Source organism: Papio anubis, chromosome 12 (assembly GCF_008728515.1).
Source record: "Papio anubis isolate 15944 chromosome 12, Panubis1.0, whole genome shotgun sequence".
In the NCBI taxonomy this organism is placed as follows: domain Eukaryota; kingdom Metazoa; phylum Chordata; class Mammalia; order Primates; family Cercopithecidae; genus Papio; species Papio anubis.
This window is the reverse complement of record NC_044987.1, coordinates 112603084-112625924: the sequence shown is the minus strand read 5'-3', so window position 1 is coordinate 112625924 and position 22841 is coordinate 112603084. Positions and strand designations below refer to the sequence as shown.

Sequence of the window (22841 nt, the reverse complement as noted above, 5' to 3'; positions counted from 1 at the left end):
TCCCCGGGGTCGCATGCGGTCAACGTATGCGCGTGCGCTCGCCATAGCACCGCCCCCAAATCCCGTGGGCCTCTGCGGGATGGTATTTAATCGTCTCTCCCTGCCAATTTCGGTCTCATTGTTCTACTGCCGCTGGTAAGTGATTTCGCAAGCTTTGTAGCTGTCAGTGTTTTGTGCTTTGTCCGTTTCTTTTATTTTGAACGATTGTGCGAACATCGCATAGCACGCGCTATGCCTTCTGTGTTGTAGCTGTGTGGCCAGGGTGACTGGCGGGTGAGGTCTTGTGGGTGGCCTCGAGACTGAAATTAAGTAGCAGCGGGGCTTTGTGAAGGACAAGATGGCGATGGCGGGCCGTGCGCGTCCCCTCCCTATGATGAGGACCTTTTCACAGACCTGTACTGAGCTCCGTGACGATAAGTGACTCTGAGGAGATGGGCCCTGCAAGCCTCCTACTTAGCCGTCGGCTCAGAAGATAGCGTTTTCGAAATGCCCTGTGTTGACCTACTGTCTTCTTGGACTCTTGTCTGCAGGGTTTACGCGCACGTTGGAATCGAAGAGAGCTCTATGTTACAGTAAGTTCTTATGGCCATTTCTTAACCTCTGCTCTTTCGTTGAGTGTGTGGAAGTTGCTACGGGGATGATTTTACAAACTGAACTCTCTCTTTCTGATGGATTAGTGGAGAAAACACAAAAATTCTGAGTAGCACTGTACGCAATAAATGTCAGGGACTTATCGATTTGTCTGAGGTGTTAGTGAAGGCTGTTATTTTTTCAGATGTTTAGCCCACAAGAGCTCACTGGTGAAGGAATGGGACAAGACCCATCTTTCTGCAAAGCCAGCGTTACAGTAATGTTCCAGGTAGGTGTACATGCTTTTATAATCTTACAGAGGAGACCTTGCTAGATAACCACTCCGTGATGAACACAAAATGACAAGCATATGGCTGAACTTATAAGTGATGTCATCTTACTACTGAGAAGTGACGGCGAGGTCTTCAGGGGTCTTTGAATGACTATTTTTAGGTACATAAAATGCCTTCCTCTGTTGTCTACAGCATCTCATAATCTATCCTGAGGAATTCAGCTGCCTCCCAGAGTGAATACAGGTAATTATTCAAATTGGTGTATGTCATCTCTGTAAATGTTCACAAGAGAACAAGTGGCCGGCGGAAGCAATTTTGTTTTTTGGCGCCTTCCATCTTGTTCCTCTTGAGATAATTTTCTGGGAAGCGAGATCGCAACCCGGTACTACAGTTCTTGTAAGAGTGCGCTGTTATCCTCATCCATATATCGATCACTTTACTGTCAGATGATTTGAATTGATAAGCTGATGTTCTGTGAGGTACAAAAATTAATAGCATGTTAGAGTTCTGATGGCAGTTGTTGATTTTGAATAAGTTTCATTCCATCCTAATACCTTAAAATAACTAATTTGCTTTGCTTTCCAGGTATTCCTCATGACAATCTGCCTCTATCTTACAGTACGTTGCTTTTTAAATTCTATGGGCCTATTATCTAATTGATAACTTAGCCATCTTGATGTTTGTTACCAAAGCCTGCTTAAACCATAAAGTTTTCTGGTTCCTCTTGTTCTCTGTAGTGATGTTTCCAGACCTCCCCTTTTTTCTCTCAGATAGATGCCCACTGATCTGCCCAGGGTCAGACGAATGCTTGTCAGTTGTAGGTTTCCACGGTTCAGCTCCAGTGAGGAGGAAGCATCCTGCCTCAGCCCTGTTCTAGCCTGGGAACCAGTAATTGTGAACCTACCAGGATTAACTGAAAAAGGGCATGAGAGCTTATTCCATAAGCTGTCTGAGGCATTTGGTTACCTTTTCTTAGCTTGTCCACTAGCAACCGTAACTAAAATAGTTTTGGCTGTTTGGGATAATTAGCTAATTGATTGATTTTTTTTGATTCAGGACCAGCTTGTTGCCATATACCATTGAAAAACCTTCAGAGCTGAGAGGTTAGTTGATTTTTTTTTTTTTTTTTTTTTTTTGCTCCTTACTGCTTATGCCACCCAGTAGACAGTTTCTATGATGAATCAAACTAGCTCACTATGACTGACAGTGAAAATACATGAACACCTGAGAAATTGGAGAATGCAGGGAGTGGGGGGTAACCATGTCTGAGGAATCTTTCACCCACAGTTTTGTTTTTCTCTAGGTGTTAGTAACCAATAACCTCTTTGGCTCTAAGGTGAGTAATTTCACTGTATTCAATGCATCCAGCATATAGAGTAGAAAAAAACTGCCTTTTTAGGCCTGTATATATGATGACTTACATGGAATCTCGTTCGGCTGATGACTTGCTGTTGAGACTCTGAAATCTGATTTTCTAAGAATGATGCGTGGGAACAACTTAATGCAGGATAGGAGAAGCACTACTGACTTGGTCTTCCTCCTTTCAGGGCCAGCACCTTCTCTCTAGCACTCAAGAGGAGTTTGGGGTAAGTGGCTTTGCAATAGTTGCCATCAATGGCTGCTATATACAATTTTCTGTGATTTTTGTGTGTGATAGCACTGTGGTCTGGGTGGATGTGTACAGATAGAACTGGCTTAACCCAAATCTTTTGATCTCCTGGACCACCAAGTGATGATCACCTGCTCACCAGTGATGAGTTGAATACCGCCCCAGTCTGATCAATGTGACTGAAAGGTATTTTCTGAGCTGTGAGCCTGCCTTCCAGTGACAACTTCTAAAAATTACAAGTTATTTGAGGAGGCATTACAGCCAATAGGAAGTTCTTGGGCTAAGTAGTGTTTCCTCTAAAATGTGCCCTGAAACTTCTGTCTGCCAAGCAACAGATATAGTTGAGAGATTGTAAAATGTACTGTAGAATGAAAGTCTCTCAAGACTACATTTTTTTTTCTTGATTTTGCAGGAAAACTAGGTGTTACTGTTCACTCCAGACTGCAGTTACAGGTGAGTAAACCTAAATGTAAGGTGGACTATGCTAAAAATTCCCAGTGAAGAAACTTTCACACGTCTTACTCTCTGTCCTAGTCCCAGAGCCTGTAAAGGTGAACCCACTGGGACTGGCTGGGGGAAAAGAGGAAGATTTGTTCCAGAAGGAACTGTCTGAGGGATGACAAATATTTCTATACAAAGAAAGGGAGTAATCATCACTTGTTGAAAACATTGATTTTAATTTTTCCAGGTCTGAGTAAAGAACAAGGTGCATAAGAAATGGTAGGTATCTGTTTAAATATTTAACTGGTTTTATAATAGCAACCTTTTACTCTTAGGTTACATGGTGTTAACTATTGTGTACATTCATATTTTCCAATCCAATAAGAACTTTTGTTTTTCCTCTGCAGGAATCTGTCTTGGAGGACATCAGAAGGTGAATTTTCCAAGTCCTTGGATAACCTAGCTGTTGAAGTTACCACAGCATAATTTTAGTCGTCTTAATGGCGTGGCTGCTTTTTTTTTTTCAAAGCTTTACTGTGAATCATGCCTTTGGGTGGGTCTACCTGGGCACAAGGAAGTGACCCCTTGGGAGTTTGCTATTTGTAACTGGGTTTTACCCAGCTTGCTTAGGCAGTCTGTCTAATGCTGCACTTCCTACTCCAAGGCAACATTCAAGGAGCCTAATTTATCAGCACACTTTAGGGACTTTTTCCCTAGATGTACCTCACTGAAGGAATTTTAAATGAAAAGCTTGCTGGGTTTAGGGGGTCTTTTAGATGTACCTTAAAATGTTAGCAGACACAGATTAAGATACTGGGAGCCAATGAAACAGTTGAGGGTTTGCTGTGTGTCGATGTTTCTGTATTTTATCACCCCCTTCCTGCAACATTATTTCTGTGGAATCTACCTGCCCTTTTGTTTTTTAGATACAAGGGCTTGGTTTTACTACCAAGGCTGCGCTCAAGGCCCCGGCTTTAAGAGATCCTCCCACCACAGATTTCCAAAGTGCTGGGATTGTAGGTGTGATTCTTGGCACCCAGACTTTGCTGCCTTTCTTACATGATCCAAGCCCAGAACCAAAACTCAGGCACTGCATTGATGGCCAGTTTGGCAAACTACTGACCTAGCTTGTTGCCAATTGTTGATTGAGCTTTGAAGGGGTGGCCTGCCCCTCCACACCTGTGGGTGTTTCTCGTTAGGTGGAATGAGAGACTTAAGAAATAAGACATAGAGACAAAGTATAGAGAAAGAAAAGCGGGGGCCCAGGGGACTGGCGCTCAGCTTACAGAGGACCCACTCCGGCACCGGCCTCTGAGTTCCCTTAGTATTTATAGATAATTATCTTTACCATCTTAAAGATAAGGGAGTGGCAGGACAATAGGATCCTTTTTAGGGAGGAAATTAGCAGTAAGACGTAAGAACAAGGATCTCTCTGACATGAATAAGTTTAAAAGAAAATCCTGTGCCTTGAGATAAACCTTTTAGCAACATTGTTTCATCCTATCACATGGGGATAAACCTTGGACAATACCTAGCTTTTCTAGGAACAAAGACACACCCTGCACGCCCAAAATCCATTAAACCTTGAGTCACCACAGCACATGTCTCTTGCAAGGACAAGGTTGGGAGTAGGGTCACAGATTAACAGCATCTCAAATACAGAACAAAATGCAGTCTCTTATGTCTACTTCTTTCTATATAGACACAGTAACAGGCTGATCTCTTTCTTTTCCCCACAAGCTTCCCATAACTCCATTTCTGTTCCTCTGTATAGAGCCACCTTCTATTCCCATCATGAGCCTTTAGGTCTCCATTTGCATGTTGCAAATACTGTGTGCCATGTAGGTAGCTCATTCAGGGCATTGCTCTAAACTACAAAAAAGGTTCCCTTGAGGAGTGGCTGTCAATTTGTGTTGCTGTATTGGTTGTTGATGAAAATAATAAAATGATTGATTACATAGTCCTGTTTGTATGTGTCTCCTTAGCACCAGTGTGTAAATTTCCATGGGAAACTGGCTTCCTCTCATGTTCCCTCAAGTCCCTGGAACTGGAAGGGACACCTGACAGGGTCTGCCTGCTAGGGAGTATGTTAAATGACTAACCTGATCTGAGCAGAGCATCCATCTTGGTGTGCACAATACCATTACATTGGAGCTTTTTTTAAAGTTTCCCTCTTGCCTAGTCCTACGGTGCAGTGACATGATCACAAGCTCACTACAAATTCAAGCTTTTGGGCTCAAGCAAACCTTCACTTTAACCAGCAGGTGGAGTCTTGTTCTTGTCACCCAGGCTGGAATGTGGTGGCATGATCTCAGATCACTGCAACTTCCACCACCTAGGTTCAAGCCATTCTCCCTGCCTTAGCCTCCTGAGTAGCTGGGACTACAGGCGTGTGCCACCACACCCAGCTAATTTTTAGTAATTTTAGTAGAGATGGGGCTTCATCGTGTTAACCAGGATGTTCTCGATCTCCTGACCTCAGGATCCCAAAGTGGTGGGATTATAGGTGGGAGCCACCGTGCCTAGCCAAATAATCTATGCTTTTTATTTATTTTGAGACGGAGTTTCACTCTTATTGCCCAGGCTGGAGTGCAATAGCGGGATCTCCCCACTGCAACCTCCGCCTCGGATTCAAGCAATTCTCCTGCCTTAGCCTCCTAAGTAGCTGGGATTACAGGCATGTGCCACCGCGCCCAGCTAATTTTTGTGTGTGTGTGTGTGTGTATATATATATATATACACACACACATTTTTTTTTTTTTAGTAGAGACGGGATTTCTACATGTTGGTCAGGCTGATCTCAAACTCGTGACCTCAGGTGATCCGCCTGCCTCGGCCTCCTAAAGTGCTGGGATTACAGGCGTGAGCCACCGCACCTGGCCAAATCTCGCTTTTCAATTCGCCTTGAGGAAGAAGGGAAAGCACAAGGACAGTGCCAACCTGTGGATACTGTGGGGGTAAAGTTGTGTCTGGTTAGTCAGCAGCTCTCAATTTTTTCAGACAGTCTCACTCTGTCAGCCAGGCTGTGGTACAGTTGTGCAATCACAGCTCATTGCAGCCTAAACTTACTGGGCTGCAGGGATTCTCCCACCTCAGCCTCCCAAATAGCTGGGACTACAGGTGCACACCACCACGCCCAGCTAATTTTGTATTTTTGGTAGAGTACAGACAGTTTCACCATGTTACGTAGGCTGGTCTTGAACTGAGCTCAAGCAGTCCACCCAATTCTGTCTCCCAAAGCACTGGGATTACAGACATCTGCAATTGGCCACTTTTCTTTCTTTCTTTTTTTTTTTTTTTTTTAAGCCATCAGGTATTTAAGCCGGTTCTCAATCTTTTTAACCAGGCAGCCCCCAAACCAGAATATTTTTGGAGAGATTTCTTCAGTGTTTTGGGAACTTTTTTTTTTTTTTTTTAGAAGCTCTTTGTCACCCAGGCTGGAGTGTAGTAGTGTCATCATGTCTCAACATAGCCTCAAGCTCCTGGGCTCAAGCGATCCGACACCTCAGTTTCCCGAGTAGCTAGGACTATAGGGACATGCCTATTATGCCCAGGTAATTTTAATTTTTTGTAGAGAATGTCTCACTATGTTGCCCAAGTTGGTCTCGAACTGGGCTCAAGTGATCCCATTGCCCAGTGTCTCAAAGTGTTGCAATTACAGGCATGAGCCACTGCACCCTGCATCCCTCAAAAGAGCAATTTTTTAAATCTTCCCTGAACTTGGAGACTCCAACCTGCATTGACAGGTAGCCCCCCATCGGGTGATTCTGTTATAAGCCGTCAGATAATGACTACCCTTATATTTCTCAGAATGTTTGGGAGAATGGATACCAACTAGTGATAAGTTATGGGATTTCTAACCGTTTTTATTTATTTGTATTTTTATTTTCTTTTTCTTTTTTTTTTTTTTTTTTTTTGAGACGGAGTCTCACTCTGTCGCCCAGGCTGGAGTGCAGTGGCCAGATCTCAGCTCACTGCAAGCTCCGCCTCCCGGGTTCACGCCATTCTCCGGCCTCAGCCTCCCAAGTAGCTGGGACTACAAGCGCCCACCACCTCGCCCAGCTAGTTTTTTTTGTATTTTTTTTAGTAGAGACGGGGTTTCACCGTGTTAGCCAGGATGGTCTCGATCTCCTGACCTCGTGATCCACCCGTCTCGGCCTCCCAAAGTGCTGGGATTACAGGCTTGAGCCACCGCGCCCGGCCCTATTTTCATTTATTTTTAAGAAGGAGTTTTGCTGTGTCACCCAGGCTGGAGTCCAGTGGTGTGATCTCAGCTTACTGCAATCTCTGCCTCCCGGGTTCAAGTGATTCTCCTGCCTCAGCTTCCCAAGTAGCTGGGACTACAGGCATGTGCCACTACACCCAGATAATTTTTGTATTTTTAGTAGACATGGGGTTTTACTATATGTTGGCCAGGCTGGTCTCAAACTCCTGACCTCAGATGATTCGCCCACCTCGCCCTTCCAAAGTGCCGGGATTACAGGTGTGAGCCACTGCACCAGACGCTGCTTTTAATTTTTGTTCATAAATTTTAGGATTTCTCCAGTCAGAATTATAAGAACGGCAACTCAGCTGAAACAACACATATGTTTTGCTCATTAAATGGTAGCCACATAGACTTGAGAGTTGTTATCCCAATAATTACAACCACAAGAATGGAAGGGTCAGTTCTGAGAAGGCCACCCAAGGACCCTAGGGGAGCACCAGAATTTAGAGATGGAGGATCAGCAGAGCAGAAACAGAAAAGCAATGCAAGCAGTGGGAACCTGCGCGGTACTGACTTGCGAACTGAGGGAAGTCTCCCCACTGCCCACAGTTGAATCTTTTGTTAAAGCCACAAAGAAGTCAGGTGGGGACTGGCCAGGCGCAGTGGTTCACACCTGTAATCCTAGCACTTTGGGAGGCCAAGGTCAGCGGATTACCTGAGGTCACAAGTTCAAGACCAGCCTGGCCAACATGGTGAAACCCCATCTCTACTAAAATTAGCTGGGTGTGGCAGCGTGCGCCTGTAGTCTCAGCTACTCAGAAGGCTGAAGCAGGAGAATCTCTTGAACCTGGGAGGCAGTGGAGGTTGCAATGAGCTGAGATCACGCCACTGCACTCCAGCCAAGGCGACACAGCAAGACTGTATCTCAAAAAAAAAAAAAAGAAAAAAAAGGCTATGCGCAGTGCCTCACCCCTGTAATCCCAGCACTTTGGGAGGCTGAGACAGGCGGATCACCTGAGGCCAGGAGTTCAAGACCAGCCTGACCAACATGGAGAAACACTGTCTCTACTAAAAATAAAAAATTAGCCGGGCGTGGTGGCACACGCCTGTAATCCCAGCTGAGGCTGAGGCAGGAGAATCGCTTGAACCCAGGAGGCAGAGGTTGCGATAAGCTGAGATCACACCACTGTACTCCAGCCTGGGCAACAAGAGAGAAACTCCGTCTCAAAAGCAAAAACAGAAATGAGAGTAGGACAAAATGGAGAAATGGAAGAGATGGCTGGAATGATTGAAGCCTGGCTCCTCACATTTCCTCTGTACATTAATGACTCAGACTACAATGTTTCTAGTGAGAACCTCTTCCCTAAGCTCCAGATACATCAAACAAACCTCCCACTTAATATACAATGAGACATTCAGCTCCTTGATTCCCCCTGCTCCTCCCCTCAACTCCATCTCCCCACCCTAGTAAATGGCACCAGTACCAACAAGCTCCTCTATCTCAAATGCAGCAATGTGCTCACCAGGAAAACCAAGGCCTTGTGTTTTTTGTTGACTCCTGTTTGGTTACATCCTAGAGGAAGCAGGAGAGACAACATGAGACAGTCAAACAACTGAATATTATTGAAATCGTGCAGTAGTTCTTGACCAAGGGTGTTTTTTGCCCACTAGGGGACATTTAGCAACATCTGCAGACATTTTTGGCTGTCACAACTTGGAGAGGGGAGGTATATACTACTGACAACTATTGGGTACTGGGCAAGGATGCTGCTAAATCCTACACTGCACAGGACAGCCCCTCTCCCCCATCACCCCCAAACAATGAACTGTCCAGTCCAAAAACTCAATAATGCTGAATTTCAGACACCCTGAGATTTACAATATTTACCGGCAAAGAAGAAAGTGTGATGCAGCAAGAAAGGTGGTGGTCAGAAGGCTGGGTGTAGTGGCTCATGCCTGTAACCCCAGAACTTTGGGGGGCCGAGGTAGGCGGATCACCTGAGGTCAGGAGTTTGAGACCAGCCTGGCCAACATGGTGAAACCCCATGTCTACTGAAAATACAAAAATTAGCTGGGCATGGTGGCACACACCTGTAGTCCCAGCTACTAGGGAGGCTGAGGCAGGAGAATCGCTTGAACCCAGGAGACGGAGGTTGCAGTAAGCTGAGATCGCACCACTGCACTCCAGCCTGGCAACAGAGCAAGACTCTGTTTCAGAAAACAATACAAAAATTGGCCCGGTGGGGTGGCTCACGCCTGTAATCCCAACACTTTTGGAGGCCGAGGTGGGTGGATCACGAGGTCAGGAAATCCAGACCATCCTGGCTAACACGGTGAAATCCCGTCTCTACTAAAAAATACAAAAACTTAGCTGGGCACAGTGGCGGGCACCTGTAGTCCCAGCTACTCGGGAGGCTGAGGCAGGAGAATGGCGTAAACCCGGGAGGCAGAGGTTACAGTGAGCCGAGATTGTGCCACTGCACTCCAGCCTGGGCAACAGAGTGAGATTCTGTCTCAAAAAAAAAAAAAAGTGATCAGGGAAGGCATCCCTGAAGGGGTGCCACTTGAGCTGACACCTGTAAGAGACGATAGGGAGACATGGGCAGAAAGGTCCAGGTTGAGGAAACAGCAGATGACATAAAAAGGACTAATGATTCATGTGGGGAAAAGAAAGACGGATCAGCCTGCTACTGTGTCTATATAGAAAGAAGTAGACATAACAGACTCCATTTTGTTCTGTATTTGAGATGCTGTTAATCTGTGACCCTACTCCCAACCTTGTCCTTGCAAGAGACATGTGCTGTGGTGACTCAAGGTTTAACAGATTTTGGGCTGTGCAGGGTGTGCTTTGTTAAACAAGTGCCTGAAGGCAGTATGCTTGTGAAAAGTCATCACCATTCTCTTAATCTCAAGTACCCAGGGACATATACACTGCCAAAGGTCGCAGGGACCTCTGCCTAGGAAAGCAGTGGTATTGTCCAAGGTTTCTCCCCATGTGATAGTCTGAAATATGGCCTCGTGGGAAGGGAAAGACCTGATCGTCCCCCAGCCTGACACCCGTGAAGGGTCTGTGCTGAGGAGGACTAGTATAAGAGGAAAGAAGGCCTCTTGGCAGTTGAGATAGAAAAAAGCATCTGTCTCCTGCCCGTCCCTGGGCAATGGAACATCTCCGTGTAAAACCCGATTGTATGTTCTGTTTACTAAGATGGGAGAAAACTGCCTTAGGGCGAAAGGTGGGACTTGCTAGCGCAACGCTGCTCTTTATGCACTAAAAGGGTTTATGGAGATGTTTACATATGCATATTAAAGCACAGCACTTTTCCTTAAATTTATTCATGTCACAGAGATTTTTATTCTTCCCTGGTTGACATTTTATCAGAGAATGTAACGCCTGACTCCTGCCTGGAGGATCTCAGCCATGCAAAACGCTTTGATACAAAGACACTGCCTCTGTTTCCAACCCGGGTTAAAGGGTTTCCAACAGAACGATCTACGTTTATATTAATAGAGCTCCCAAGAAAGCAAGACCTTAAGTCCCTTCTCAGCGAGGGCCTCATATTAATCTCTTTCATTCTGGCGGGTTTCCTTTGATCGATTAAAAAAAAATCGCTCCATTTCAATTTTATCTACACTCTCCTCCTCCTCCTTCACCCCAGTCCTCTAAGGACCCTGCCTCTGCCTTGGAGGAGAGGCCCTGTGGTTTCTTGGTCGGACTTCCGAGTGGGCTGCCTTACCGCGTTGCTGGCCGGTCTGAAAGTAACTCTAAGGAGTGCGTGGGTCGGAGGACATCGGAGCTGAGGCGTCAGTACCCTTCTCCCACCACGGGATCCCGGGTTTGAGGATCAGGAGCCTCCGAAATGGCTTTCTCAGGGCATCTTTCCCTCTCAGTGAAGGGCCAGGCCGTTGCTGGTGGACAGTACAAATGCAAAGTGCAGGTCGTGCCTCGCCCCTGTGTCCTCAGTTCTCACAAACTCCCGAGAGTGCGTGTCACCATTTCCCCGTTTAACTGGGGAGGAGACAAGGGCCTAAGTACCAAGCCTCAGGCCATTAAGTCAGGAACTGGAGAGCGCGGAGCCCAACCTCCTTTTTTGGACTCCAAAACCTGTGCTTTGAAACCGCGCCGCGGCTTCTCCCAAAAAAGGTCCCAGAGAGGGGCGCCCCCACCTGCAGCACTGTCACGCCGCCCTCTGGAGAGCCCAAAAACCTCTAGGCTGGGAGACTAACGCCACAATCTGGGAAAAAGAGGCTACGCGGGTACTGAAATCACGATTGGTATGTGGGCCAATCCCAGGATCCTAAAAAAGCGAAGGGGCGGGTTTATGCAAAATAAACTGAGCAGAGAGCAGGCGGGAGAAGAAGTACAGGACCCTTAAATAGGTATGTTTCCAAACTATAGCCACTATTATTAAGAAAGAATAATGAAAACTGCGTTTCGGAATTATAACGTATTGGAAAATAATTTAACATTTAATGCCTAGATAGTTACCATAACTGTGTAGAAGATAGGAAGGATAAGGCCGCCAAGGCAGCCAGCATAGCAGTATCGCTTCTCGGCCTTTTGGCTAAGATCAAGTGTAGTATCTGTTCTTATCAGTTTAATATCTGATACGTTCTCTATCCGAGGACAATATATTAAATGGATTTTTGGGAATAGGAGATGGAAAAGGAGCTTGCTCCGTCCACTCCGCGCATCGACCTGGTATTGCAGTACTTCCAGGAACGGTGCACCCCCAATTTGGGGGAAACAATTGCGTGTCAAAAAAGTAAGACAAGACTTAATGGGGAAGTGAAAAATTAGTTCACCAGAATTTCGTTGATATTAACGCTAGTTCAGCTTGTTTGTGCGGTGAGTTTTGGGGGTGTGTGTTTTTGCTCTATAAGCAGAGTTTGATTGTGGTTCTGCTTGAAGCCCTGTACTATCGTCTGACTGCACGATTTATCTCTCTATTCAGGGTCTATGAATGAAGGTGCGTGCGACTACGCCCGGCTAAATTTTTATATTTTTAGTAGAGATGGGGCTTTACCGTGATATAATCTGATCTCGTGATCCGCCCGCCTCGGCCTCCCGAAGATTACAGACAGGCATGAGCCACCGCGCCCGGCCTTAGTTCTTTTTATCATGTGTTTAACGCTTTTTTCCCCATGGTTTTAACTGGAAACTAAGGCGGAAGAATCTCTGTAACTAAGGAATTCCAGGTTGCAATGCACTGTGACTCCACTCGAATCCCTTTTTCTTTTCTTTTTTTTTTTTGAGACGGAGTCTCGCTCTGTCGCCCAGGCTGGAGTGCAGTGGGCTCAACTTCGGCTCACTGCAAACTCCGCCTCCTGGGTTCACGCCATTCTCCTGCCTCAGCCTCCCGAGTAGCTGGGACTACAGGCGTTCGCCACCACGCCCGGCTAATTTTTTGTATTTTTAGTAGACATAGGGTTTCACCATTTTAGCCAGGGTGCTCTCGATCTCCTGACCTCGTGATCCGCCCACCTCTGCCTACCAAAGTACTGGGATTACAGGCATGAGCCACCGCGCCCGGCTATCCGCCCCTTAAAGAGTAAACGAGGCCGGGCGCGGTGGTTTAGTAATTCCAGCTGTAATCCCAGCTACTTGGGAGGCTGAGGCAGGAGAATCGCTTGAACCAGGGAGGCGGAGGTTTAGGTGAGAGGAGATCGCGCCATTGCATTCCAGCCTGGGCGACAGAGCAAAGCTGTCTCTGTCTGAAAAAAAAAACAAAAAAACCTTCGGTTTCCTTTTCCCATCTTTCTTTCTTTTGTGACTTATATTCCAGAATGAAGCCCACACATCGTTAATGATCTGAATCGTTTCTAAAGTGTTTCTTAAATCGTTTGTTGTTTCTTGTCTAACAGTCCAGAACACGTATTACATAATGGAGCCCGGAGACAGACTAGGGCCAGCTTGACGCGGCCACGCAGTCCAGGAAAGGTGCGTTTCACTCCAAGTGCAAAATGATCAGTGTACTCTTCCGATCTCCCTATACAAGCACCTCCTGGTTTCATTTTCGTAAAGCAAAACAAGCAAGGAAGCTTTACTCTTTTGGCTCTTTGAACTCCCAGAAACTGGGCCGGGCGCGGTGGCTCACGCCTGTAATCCCAGCACTTTGGGAGGCCGAGGCGGGCGGATCACGAGGTCAGGAGATCGAGACCATCCTGCCTAATACAGTGAAACCCCGTCTCTACTAAAAATACAAAAAATTAGCCGGGCGTGGTGGCGGGCGCCTGTACTCCAAGCTACTCGGGAGGCTGAGCCAGGAGAATGGCGTGAACCCGGGAGGCGGAGCTTGCAGTGAGCCGAGATCGCGCCGCTGCACTCCAGCCTGGGCAACAGAGCGAGACTCCGTCTCAAAAAACAAACAAACAACAACGAAAAAACTCCTAGCAACTGTACTGCCCTGCCTTGGACTCGACGCCCACCAGTGACGCACACGCTGCGCCGGAAGTGCGAACCATCTGCCTCCAGGCTTTGTCATGGCTGCTGCTGCCGCGCGCTGGAACCATGTGTGGGTCGGCACCGAGACTGGGATCTTGAAAGGTGGGTGGCAGGCTCGGGCGTCGGGAAGTGCAGGGGTGCACTCGCGCCCCTGGTGTGACTGACGCCCTCCTCTCTCAGGGGTAAACCTTCAGCGAAAACAGGCGGCGAACTTCACGGCCGGAGGACAGCCGCGGCGCGAGGAGGCAGTGAGCGCCCTGTGTTGGGGCACGGGCGGCGAGACCCAGGTGAGTGGCCGCTGGCCGTGCCGGAGCTGGGGGCCTGGGGCACAGCAGCCTTGCTCTCCTTGCCATCTTGCCCTTCTTTGCCGCAGATCCTGGTGGGCTGCGCGGACAGGACGGTGAAGCACTTCAGCACCGAGGATGGCATATTCCAGGGTCAGAGACACTGCCCGGGCGGGGAGGGCATATTCCGTGGCCTCGCCCAGACCGACGGGTAAGACCAATCCCCTCGCTAAACTCAGGGCGTAAGAGAGAGCTTTGATGCTCCCTGCGGATACTGGAATGATGGCGACAGACAATCTGAGTGACACGGTTTTCAATAGGTGACAGAGACCTGAGTTTCTGCCTTACGTAGTTAATACCGGTAACACATTTATTGAACACCTACTGAATTCCAGGCACTGGGCGAAGTACAGGGGCTGCCGGTAAAATTTCTGCTTTCAAAAAGTTCGCATCCTGTAAGGTTTTTCACCTTACTCCATTATAATCCTCTGAGTTTTGTGTGTGTGTGTGTAGACGGAGTTTTCGCTCTTCTTGCCCAGGCTGGAGTACACTGCGCGATCTCGGCTCACTGCAACCTCTGCCTAGGAGAACTGCCTCAGCCTCCCGAGTAGCTGGGATTACAGGCGCCCGCCATTGGCAAGATAGTTAGTTTTGTATTTTAGTAGAGACGGTTTCACTGTGGAGTTGGCTAGGGCTGGTCTCAACTCCTGACCTCAGGTGATCACCTGTCATGGACACTGGAAGGGGAAGGATGACAGGCGTAAGCCACTGTGCCCACCTGTCATTTAACAGTTTTAAGCAAGTCTGGGTGTGGTGGCTTATACCTGTCATCACAGCACTTTGGCAGGCCGAGATGGGCGGATCACTTGAAGTCAGGAGTCTGACTAACTCAAGCAACACATGGTGAAACCCTCTACTGAAAAATACAAAAATTCACAGGTGTGGTATGCGATGCCTGTAATCCCAGCCACTGGGAGGTTCAGGCTGAGAATTTGGTTGTCTGTCCCCTCTGTGAGGCTGCAGAGCAGAGACTCCACCAATGCACTCCAGCTGGGAAGAGAGCAATACTCATCTCAAAAAAAAAAAAAAAAAAAGGAGTTGAATTCAGTGGCCTTGGGAGGCGAGAAGGATCACGGGTCAAGGATTGATCACTGTGAAACCCCTCGCCTCTACCAAACACAAAAATTAGCTGGCATGGGTTTCTGTAGTCCCAGCCCTCAGGAGGCTGAGGCAGGAGAATGGTGAACCCGGGAGGCGGAGCTTGCAGTGAGCCAGAGATCGCACTCCACTGCACTCCAGCCTGGCATGTGAGCCAGACTCCATCTCAAAAAAAAAAAAAAGGTTTTAAGCATTCATTCATTAATTCATTTATATATTTGTATACAGCCTCAGTGTCACCTAGGGCTTGAGTGTGGTGCATTCATGGTTCATTACAGCCTCAGCCTCCGGGAGGTCTAACAATCCTCCCACCAGCCTCCTGAGTACTCCAAGGACCACAGGCAAGTGCCACCCCACTTCCAGCCAAACTTTTAATTTTATTTTTTGAGACGGAGTCTCGGGCCCTGCCTGCCCCAGGCTGGAGTGCAGTGGCCGGATCTCAGCTCACTGCAAGCCCGGCTTCCCGGTTCCCGCCATTCTTCCTGTCTCAGCCTCCCCGCAGCTGGGACTACAGGCGCCCCACCTCACTCGGCTAGTTTTTTTATTTTTAGTAGAGACGGGGTTTCACTGCAGCCAGCCAGGGGATGGTCTCAATCTCCTGACCCTCGTGATCCGCCTGCCTCGCCTCCCAAAGTGCTGGGACAGGCTTGAGCCACCGCCACCAGCCACTCCCAAGTTTTTTGAGATAGGGTCTCACTGTGTGCCCGGGCCGGTCTCAAACTCCTGGGCTCAACTTGAGCTCAACCAACAAGGTGATGTACCTCTGAAAGCAAAGATTAGGAAGGTGCTAAGTGGTTGGATTTACTGGGTCTCCTGCTTCTCCAGGGAAGGGCAAATGTGAAAGAGGGCTGTGAAGCAGGCTGCATAGGTTTGGTAGTGGTAATTCTGACAGGTGAGGTCTGGAAAGCCTCTGGTGGGGACTGGATGTTTGAACTGGGTCTTGAGGGATGGGTAGAATTTTGACTGGTGGAGAAGGGGATAAGGGTATTCTAGAAAGAGGGTACTGCCTGGGAGAGGCCAAGGACTGGGGGCATGCTATAGGGTACATAAATAGGATAAATAGCATTTAGATTTTGGGGTTGACAAATAAGGAAGCTTTTTAAATGCAGAGTCTCACCCTGTTACCCAGGCTGGAGTGCAGTGGCAGGGTCTCGGCTTACTGCAACCTCCAACTCCCAGGCTCAAGCAATTCTCCTGCCTCAGCCTCCCAAGTAGCTGGGATTACAGGCATCCGCCACCACGCCCTGCTAAGTTTTTTTTTTAAATATTTTTATTAGAGACAGGGTTTCACCATGTTGGCCAGGCTGGTCTGCATCTCCTGACCTCAAGCGATCCGCTCACCTTAGCTTCCCAAAATGCTGGGATTACCGGTGTAAGCCACTGCACCCAACCAAGAAAGCATTTTAATACAAGATGGACACTGTATTAGGTTGGGATTAAATGTAAAGGGCTTTAAGTGCCAGGTTGAGAGATGTGCACGTTTATTGGTGTTAGCGAGTTATTCATTTTTTGTTTTTGTTTTTCTGAGAGACGGAATCTTGCTCTGTCTCTGAGGCTGAAGTGCAGTGGCATAATTCCGGCTCACTGCAACCTCCACCTGCCTTGTTCAAGCAACTCTCCTGCCTCAGCTTCCCAAGTAGCTAGGACTACAGGCATGTGCCACCACACCCAGCTAATTTTTGTATTTTTTAGTAGAGACAGAGTTTCGCTATATGTTGGCCAGGCTGGTCTGGAACTCCTGACCTCAGGTGATCTGCCTGCCTCAGCCCCCCAAAGTGCTGGGAGTACAGGCGCAAGCCACTGTGCCTGGCCGAGTTACCAGTTTTTGAATAGGAAGTACCATAGTCGCTTTCTTTGCTGTGTCTACTGCAAGAATGAAGACGATTCTCAGCAATCAGACTGTCGACATTCCAGAAAATGTCGACATTACTCTGAAGGGACGCACAGTTATCGTGAAACGCCCCAGAGGAACCCTGCGGAGGGACTTCAATCACATCAATGTAGAACTCAGTCTTCTTGGAAAGAAAAAAAAGAGGCTTCGGGTTGACAAATGGTGGGGTAACAGAAAGGAACTGGCTACCGTTCGGACTCTTTGTAGTCATGTACAGAACATGATCAAGGGTGTTACACTGGGCTTCCGTTACAAGATGAGGTCTGTGTCTGCTCACTTCCTCATCAACGTTGCTATCCAGGAGCATGGGTCTCTTGTTGAAATCCGAAATTTCTTGGGTGAAAAATACATCCGCAGGGTTCGGATGAGACCAGGGGTTGCTAGTTCAGTATCTCAAGCCCAGAAAGATGAATTAATCCTTGAAGGAAATGACATTGAACTTGTTTCAAATTCAGCGGCTTTGATTCAGCAAGCCACAACAGTTAAAAACAAGGATATCAGGAAATTTTTGGATGGTATCTATGTCTCTGAAAAAGGAACTGTTCAGCAGGCTGATAAATAAGATCTAAGAGTTATTCAGCTACAGAAAGAAGATGCCAGATAGGCCGGGCGGGGTGGTTCAAGCTCAACCCAGCACTTTAGGAGGCCGAGATCGCATGGATCACGAGGTCAGGAGAGATCGAGACCATCCTGGCTACCACGGCAGAACCCTATTCTCTACTAAAAATACAAAACTAGCTGGATGGTGGCTGGCCGTAGTCCCAGCTACTCGGGAGGCTGAGGTGCAGGAGAATGGCGGGAACCCGGGAGGCGGAGCTGTGGTGAGCTGGAGATCCCAGCCACTGCACTCCAGCCTGGGCGCATAGAGCAAGAGTCCGGCCTCTAAAAAAAAAAAAAAAAAAAAAAAAAAAAGATGCCAGATGACTCCTAAGACCTACCTGTGATATTTTAATGATGCAATAAAAGACCTGTTGATTTGGGGAAAAAAAAAAAAAAAAAAAGAAGTACCATAGTCAGCACTGGGAACCTGTAGGAGTATGGAGGATAGATTGGAGACAGCAACTGGGAGACTTTTGTCACAGCTCAGGCAAGTCGAAACAGAGCCTGAACCCAGCTGGGGAGGGTTGGCAGGCATGAGAAAGAACATAGGCGCAGGCTGTGCAGATCCTGGGGAGAGACTTGCTTGGACTTCTTGAGATACTTTAAGCAAGAGACTGACATTTAGTGCCTGAAACCCAGAGCAAGGAACACAAGAAGCTGGTATTTGACTTTGACCAAACCCTAAATTCAGACCAGTCCCATTTCAATCCTTTTAGAACTGCTGATCCTGAGCCCTGGTAGGCAACTCAAGATTCAGATAGACCAGCACGGCCAGGTAGACCAGTACGGCCAGGCGCTAGACACAGCTGTGAACAGCAAAAGCACTCCGGAATGTTACAGAGTGGATTTCCAGCTGCGGTTGTAACATAGCTGAGTGGCAGATTAGCTTCTCAGCACTTCTGTTTCCTCACTTGGTAAACCCTCACGCTGTTGAGTAAGTTGAATTAACAGATTAGGAAGCTGGAAGCTGTCAGGCTCTGCCTAGAGCCCAGTGACCTAGAGGCTTTCTTCTAAACTGGACTGTTAGTAGGGAATCGGGTTGATATGAGTTTGGGGCCTAGAGAATACTTTTGTACTTTTTTGTTTGTTTGTTTTTAAACATTGTCAAGTCTAGTAGTGAGAAGGAGAGAAAGATTAGAACAAGGAGTTTAGGCCGGGCGCGGTGGCTCAAGCCTGTAATCCCAGCACTTTGGGAGGCCGAGACGGGCGGATCACGAGGTTAGGAGATCGAGACCATCCTGGCTAACACGGTGAAACCCCGTCTCTACTAAAAATTACAAAAAACTAGCCGGGCGAGGTGGCGGGTGCCTGTAGTCCCAGCTACTTGGGAGGCTGAGGCAGGAGAATGGCGTGAACCCGGGAGGCGGAGCTTGCAGTGAGCCGAGATCCGGCCACTGCACTCCAGCCTGGGTGACAGAGCAAGACTCCATCTCAAAAAAAAAAAAAAAAAAAGAACAAGGAGTTTAAGCACTTAAAACATCCCAACTCTGTCCTTTCTCTGCAGCACCCTCATCACATGTGTGGATTCTGGGATTCTCAGAGTCTGGCATGACAATGACAAGAACACATCCTCTGACCCAGTGAGGCTTCCCTGCCCTGATGGTTGGGGGAGGGGGGCTGGGGTAGGTGCCTAATGATCATGTTGGGGAAGGGAGGATTAAGAACTCTGGAACGAACTCTTATCTCCCATTCTTTTTAGCTCCTGGAACTGAGAGTGGGCCCTGGGGTGTGTAGGATGCGCCAAGACCCAGCACACCCCCATGTGGTTGCCACAGGTGGGAAAGAGAATGCTTTGAAGATGTGGGACCTGCAGGGCTCTGAGGAACCTGTGTTCAGGGCCAAGAACGTGAGTGACAAGAGTGTGAAGGAGCTGTTCCTGAAGTTGAGGGAGGCTGTGGCCACTGACTATGCGTCGGAGACTAGATGGGCTTTAGGGGGCGAAGGAGGGCTGAAAGGAGGAGCACATCAAGCCCCCCCAGCCCTGTTCCCCATCTGCCCACCCCACCAGGTGCGGAATGACTGGCTGGACCTGCGGGTTCCCATCTGGGACCAGGACATACAGTTTCTCCCAGGATCACAGAAGCTTGTCACCTGCACAGGGTACCACCAGGTAAGGTGTCATCTCACCCCTACCTTCCCCTGGGATAAAGCAGCCTTCTGAAGAAATGGCCCCCACGGTTTGGCACAACTGCCTTTCTCACCATTCTGAGCTCAAAGGAGCAAGCGCGTCCCCATCTGTTCCAACCCTGTCCCTGAGCCCATGACTGTCCTCTGCTGCATTCTAGGGTGGAGTTTCCTGAACTGTGCTGGTTTCCTCCCACCTGGAAGAGAGGAGAGGACAGTGGATCCCCTTCACTGTGGGAGTTATAGGGTGCAGGTGTCAGAGGACATTGGGCTAGGGGTTAAGAGAACTGGGTTCTGGTCCTGATGCAGCCTCTCTGATTTGCTTTGGGACTGAGGCCTGAGCCTCCCATCTCTGGCTTCAGCTCCTCAGCTCCTCAGCTTTACATGAAGGCCCCAAATGAGAAATCTTTATGGCTGTCTCATTTGAGGTCTTGAGACATGGGTAGGGCTGGGTCACTGTATTTGTCCTGTTTTCTTTGCTTTCTGCACATTGAAGTCTGATCTTGGTCATACGCCTTTGCTCAAAACACATACGAGGGCATCCTCTTTCCTCCTTCATTCAGGCTAACCTCTGCTTGAAATTTAGCACCCACTGACTACTAGACTGACTTGCTTTTCCATCCCTCCATTTCCCCTACATGGGAGTATGGGAGGATGGAATGCTCACACACTTCAAACCTAGGGGACCTCTCCCCTCAGCTCTGTCCATTTATGCTGCTAAGCAGCTCTTCTGACACCCTGATGCTCAGAGAAGAGGCATACATCTAAGATGAGAAAGCTTCTGACAGTGGATCATAAATAAGAGAGCAGTGTGCAGGGAGCGGTTGAGGATGCAGAGATGCCAGAGGGTAGGTGCAGGGTGAGGATACTTTCATGATGCTTCAGCCTTCCTCTAGGTTCGTGTCTATGATCCAGCATCCCCCCAGCGCCGGCCAGTCCTAGAGACCACCTATGGAGAGTACCCACTGACAGCCATGACCCTCACTCCGGGAGGCAAGTGAGTGTTTAGAGGGGAAGGGGTGGGAGGGTGGGGCTTGGGAAGGGCTCCAGGAGGTTACTGCTGACTCCGCTTGCCTCTGGTCTCATCCTCAGCTCAGTGATTGTGGGAAACACTCATGGGCAGCTGGCAGAAATTGACCTCCGGCAAGGTGAGTGGACTAGGGTATGTCGGGGGGAAAGGAAGGCTCAGGGAGAAGGGTAAGGATTCCCTCTAAGGTGGTGCAGTGGGGCCAGTGAGGCCTCATTCAGGTGCCAGATTGCCTGGGTTCAAATCCTGGTTTCCTCAAAAGCTGTATGACCTTAAACTATTTCAACTCCCTGTGCCGTAATTTCCTCACCTGCGAAATGGAAATATTAGTAGAAGCTCCAGTCTCAGGGTTTTGTTGCAGATTAAATGTTGAAATGGAAAGTGATTGGAACAGGAAACAATGAATGGTTGGTTATTGGCCAGCCAGTTATCACGGATGCTTCCCCCCTTCTCTAGGGCGTCTACTGGGCTGTCTGAAGGGGCTGGCAGGCAGTGTCCGTGGGTTGCAGTGCCACCCTTCAAAGCCTCTACTAGCTTCCTGTGGCTTGGACAGAGTCTTGAGGATACACAGGATCCAGAATCCACGGGGTCTAGAGCATAAGGTAAGTCGTCTCTCCCACCCCAAACTCATGGTCTTGTGGAGGCTCCGCCTCCTTTGTCCCCTTTCATGTTTCTGTCTCAGCATGCCTGGCTCCTTAAGGTCCTTCATCTTTTGCAGGTTTATCTCAAGTCTCAATTGAACTGCCTCCTCCTGTCAGGCAGGGACAACTGGGAGGTGAGCAGTTGGGTCTGGGAATGTGGGAGCTAAGGGCATAGATGTGAGGATCTCTCTATGAAGAGGAAAAGGAGGCAGCTGGAATGCAGACCTGGGACTATCTGTTTACCTGCCTGGTCACTTAATTTCTCTGAGAGGCATTAACAGTTAAAATCCTGAGGGTTATTGCCAAGAGCATGGATGGGGTTGCTTTCTGGGAGCAGGGAATAAAGGTGGTGATACCCAGAGGGATTATTTCTCAGCCAGGGTCTCCTTCCCTGTGGGTCTGTCTCTGTGCCCCTGACTACTTTTTCTTTTTTTTTTAACTTCTTTTTGTGGAGATGGGGTCTCCTATGTTGCCCAGTCTGGTCGCTAAGTCCTGGGCTCAAGCAATCCTCCTGCCTTGGTCTCCCCAAGTGCTGAGATTACAGGTGGGAGCTACCATGCCCAGTCCCCCTGACTCCTACACTTTCTTCCCACTCACCAGGATGAGCCCCAAGAGCCTCAAGAACCCAACAAGGTGCCCCTAGAAGACACAGAGACAGACGAACTTTGGGCATCCTTGGAGGCAGCTGCCAAGCGGAAGCTCTCGGATTTGGAGCAGACCCAAGGAGCTCTCCAAACCAGACGGAGAAAGAAGAAGTGGCCTGGGTCCACCAGCCCCTGACGCCCCTGTGCCTGCCCACTTTGTAAATAAACAGCTGAACATCCACCATGACCCTGAGCCTTTTGTGATGGGAGAAAGGAATGAGGGGTAGCTTGGGGTGGGGGCTCCCTGAGCTGGGGCGACGGGATATCTGATGTCACAAAAGCCGGGCCTGGAGGCAGGTAGGCTGGCGTGGGTGGCAGGGAGTCCGGGGCCCCGCGGGGCCATGGGCTGCTGCCAAGACAAGGACTTTGAGATGTCGGATGAGCAGTCCAAGGAGGCAGAGTCTGAGGACGTCAGGGAAGATGGGACCAGAGGCACACACAGAGGGCCCAGGGAGTGTGAGAAGGGGCTTCCCGAGGGTAGGGGTGAGCTCAGAGACCTCGTCGCCTCAGGCGCCGAAGGTATCGACTTGAACTCCCCGGACCATCAGAATCATCATAAGTCGAACGAAAGCCTTCTGATCACCGTGCTGTGGCGGCGACTATCCATGTTCAGTCGTCGGGGCTCCTCGCGGTCAAGCAAGAGACAATCAGACCAGATTAGGTCATCAATGTTCAGTGGTCGGGACTCCTTGCCGTCAAGCAAGAGGCAATCAGATCAGACTCGGAAACAGGAGCGTCCGATCCGAGAAGGCAACCAGGAGGAGCCGGAGAAGGGATGACCCCAGACCTGCTCTTAGTCCGCCCCAACCTCCAGAGAATAAAATTTCTAACGTGTACCTGCATCACCACTCTGGGAAACCGGCGCGGACACCGCCGGGCAGCTGGTTCTTTAAGGCTCCTCCCCGGAGGC

General features: G+C 48.7%; 1 protein-coding gene, 1 long non-coding RNA gene, 9 other non-coding genes and 1 pseudogene across 17 annotated transcripts; all 12 read left to right on the top strand.

The window, feature by feature from the left end:
* Positions 1 to 64: 64 nt before the first annotated feature.
* On the top strand, positions 65 to 4873 carry LOC101003559. Of its 3 annotated transcripts, none has more exons than XR_637139.3 (11): positions 65 to 135; positions 531 to 572; positions 776 to 859; positions 1056 to 1106; positions 1449 to 1481; positions 1920 to 1966; positions 2167 to 2199; positions 2411 to 2449; positions 2885 to 2925; positions 3161 to 3192; positions 3321 to 4873. It is a non-coding gene; the product is annotated as an uncharacterized LOC101003559 (long non-coding RNA). The 3 variants fall into 3 exon arrangements; XR_637137.3 differs by having other exon boundaries at positions 120 to 135; positions 392 to 572; XR_637136.4 differs by having other exon boundaries at positions 120 to 572.
* On the top strand, positions 630 to 705 carry LOC116269881. Its single transcript, XR_004177691.1, has one exon. It is a non-coding gene; the product is annotated as a small nucleolar RNA SNORD26 (small nucleolar RNA).
* LOC116269880 lies at positions 911 to 982 on the top strand. Its single transcript, XR_004177690.1, has one exon. It is a non-coding gene; the product is annotated as a small nucleolar RNA SNORD27 (small nucleolar RNA).
* Positions 1305 to 1379, top strand: LOC116269879. Its single transcript, XR_004177689.1, has one exon. It is a non-coding gene; the product is annotated as a small nucleolar RNA SNORD28 (small nucleolar RNA).
* Positions 1700 to 1821, top strand: LOC116269887. The gene has a single exon (XR_004177697.1). It is a non-coding gene; the product is annotated as a small nucleolar RNA SNORD22 (small nucleolar RNA).
* Positions 2032 to 2096, top strand: LOC116269878. The gene has a single exon (XR_004177688.1). It is a non-coding gene; the product is annotated as a small nucleolar RNA SNORD29 (small nucleolar RNA).
* On the top strand, positions 2269 to 2338 carry LOC116269882. The gene has a single exon (XR_004177692.1). It is a non-coding gene; the product is annotated as a small nucleolar RNA SNORD30 (small nucleolar RNA).
* On the top strand, positions 2607 to 2675 carry LOC116269883. Its single transcript, XR_004177693.1, has one exon. It is a non-coding gene; the product is annotated as a small nucleolar RNA SNORD31 (small nucleolar RNA).
* On the top strand, positions 2965 to 3090 carry LOC116269886. Its single transcript, XR_004177696.1, has one exon. It is a non-coding gene; the product is annotated as a small nucleolar RNA SNORD22 (small nucleolar RNA).
* A 6789-nt stretch (positions 4874 to 11662) lies between the features above and the next one.
* LOC116269945 lies at positions 11663 to 11853 on the top strand. Its single transcript, XR_004177744.1, has one exon. It is a non-coding gene; the product is annotated as a U2 spliceosomal RNA (small nuclear RNA).
* A 1594-nt stretch (positions 11854 to 13447) lies between these two features.
* On the top strand, positions 13448 to 22767 carry WDR74 (WD repeat domain 74). Of its 4 annotated transcripts, XM_009185813.4 has the most exons (11): positions 13448 to 13664; positions 13743 to 13849; positions 13936 to 14057; positions 19000 to 19075; positions 19195 to 19341; positions 19504 to 19605; positions 20516 to 20616; positions 20712 to 20767; positions 21103 to 21248; positions 21365 to 21421; positions 21888 to 22767. In XM_009185813.4, exons 1-11 carry the CDS (start codon positions 13601 to 13603, stop codon positions 22065 to 22067), a joined length of 1158 nt encoding a protein of 385 aa, XP_009184077.1. In that variant the 5' UTR covers positions 13448 to 13600; the 3' UTR covers positions 22068 to 22767. The 4 variants fall into 4 exon arrangements, with proteins under 4 accessions (XP_009184077.1, XP_031509512.1, XP_031509511.1 ...); XM_031653651.1 differs by lacking the exons at positions 13448 to 13664; positions 13743 to 13849 and adding an exon at positions 18212 to 18409 and having other exon boundaries at positions 13857 to 14057; positions 21888 to 22112; XM_031653650.1 differs by lacking the exons at positions 13448 to 13664; positions 13743 to 13849 and adding an exon at positions 18212 to 18429 and having other exon boundaries at positions 13857 to 14057; positions 21888 to 22112.
* On the top strand, positions 16754 to 17503 carry LOC101004393 (annotated as a pseudogene). The gene has a single exon (XR_637140.4). The product of XR_637140.4 is annotated as a 60S ribosomal protein L9 pseudogene (transcript).
* Positions 22768 to 22841: the final 74 nt, after the last annotated feature.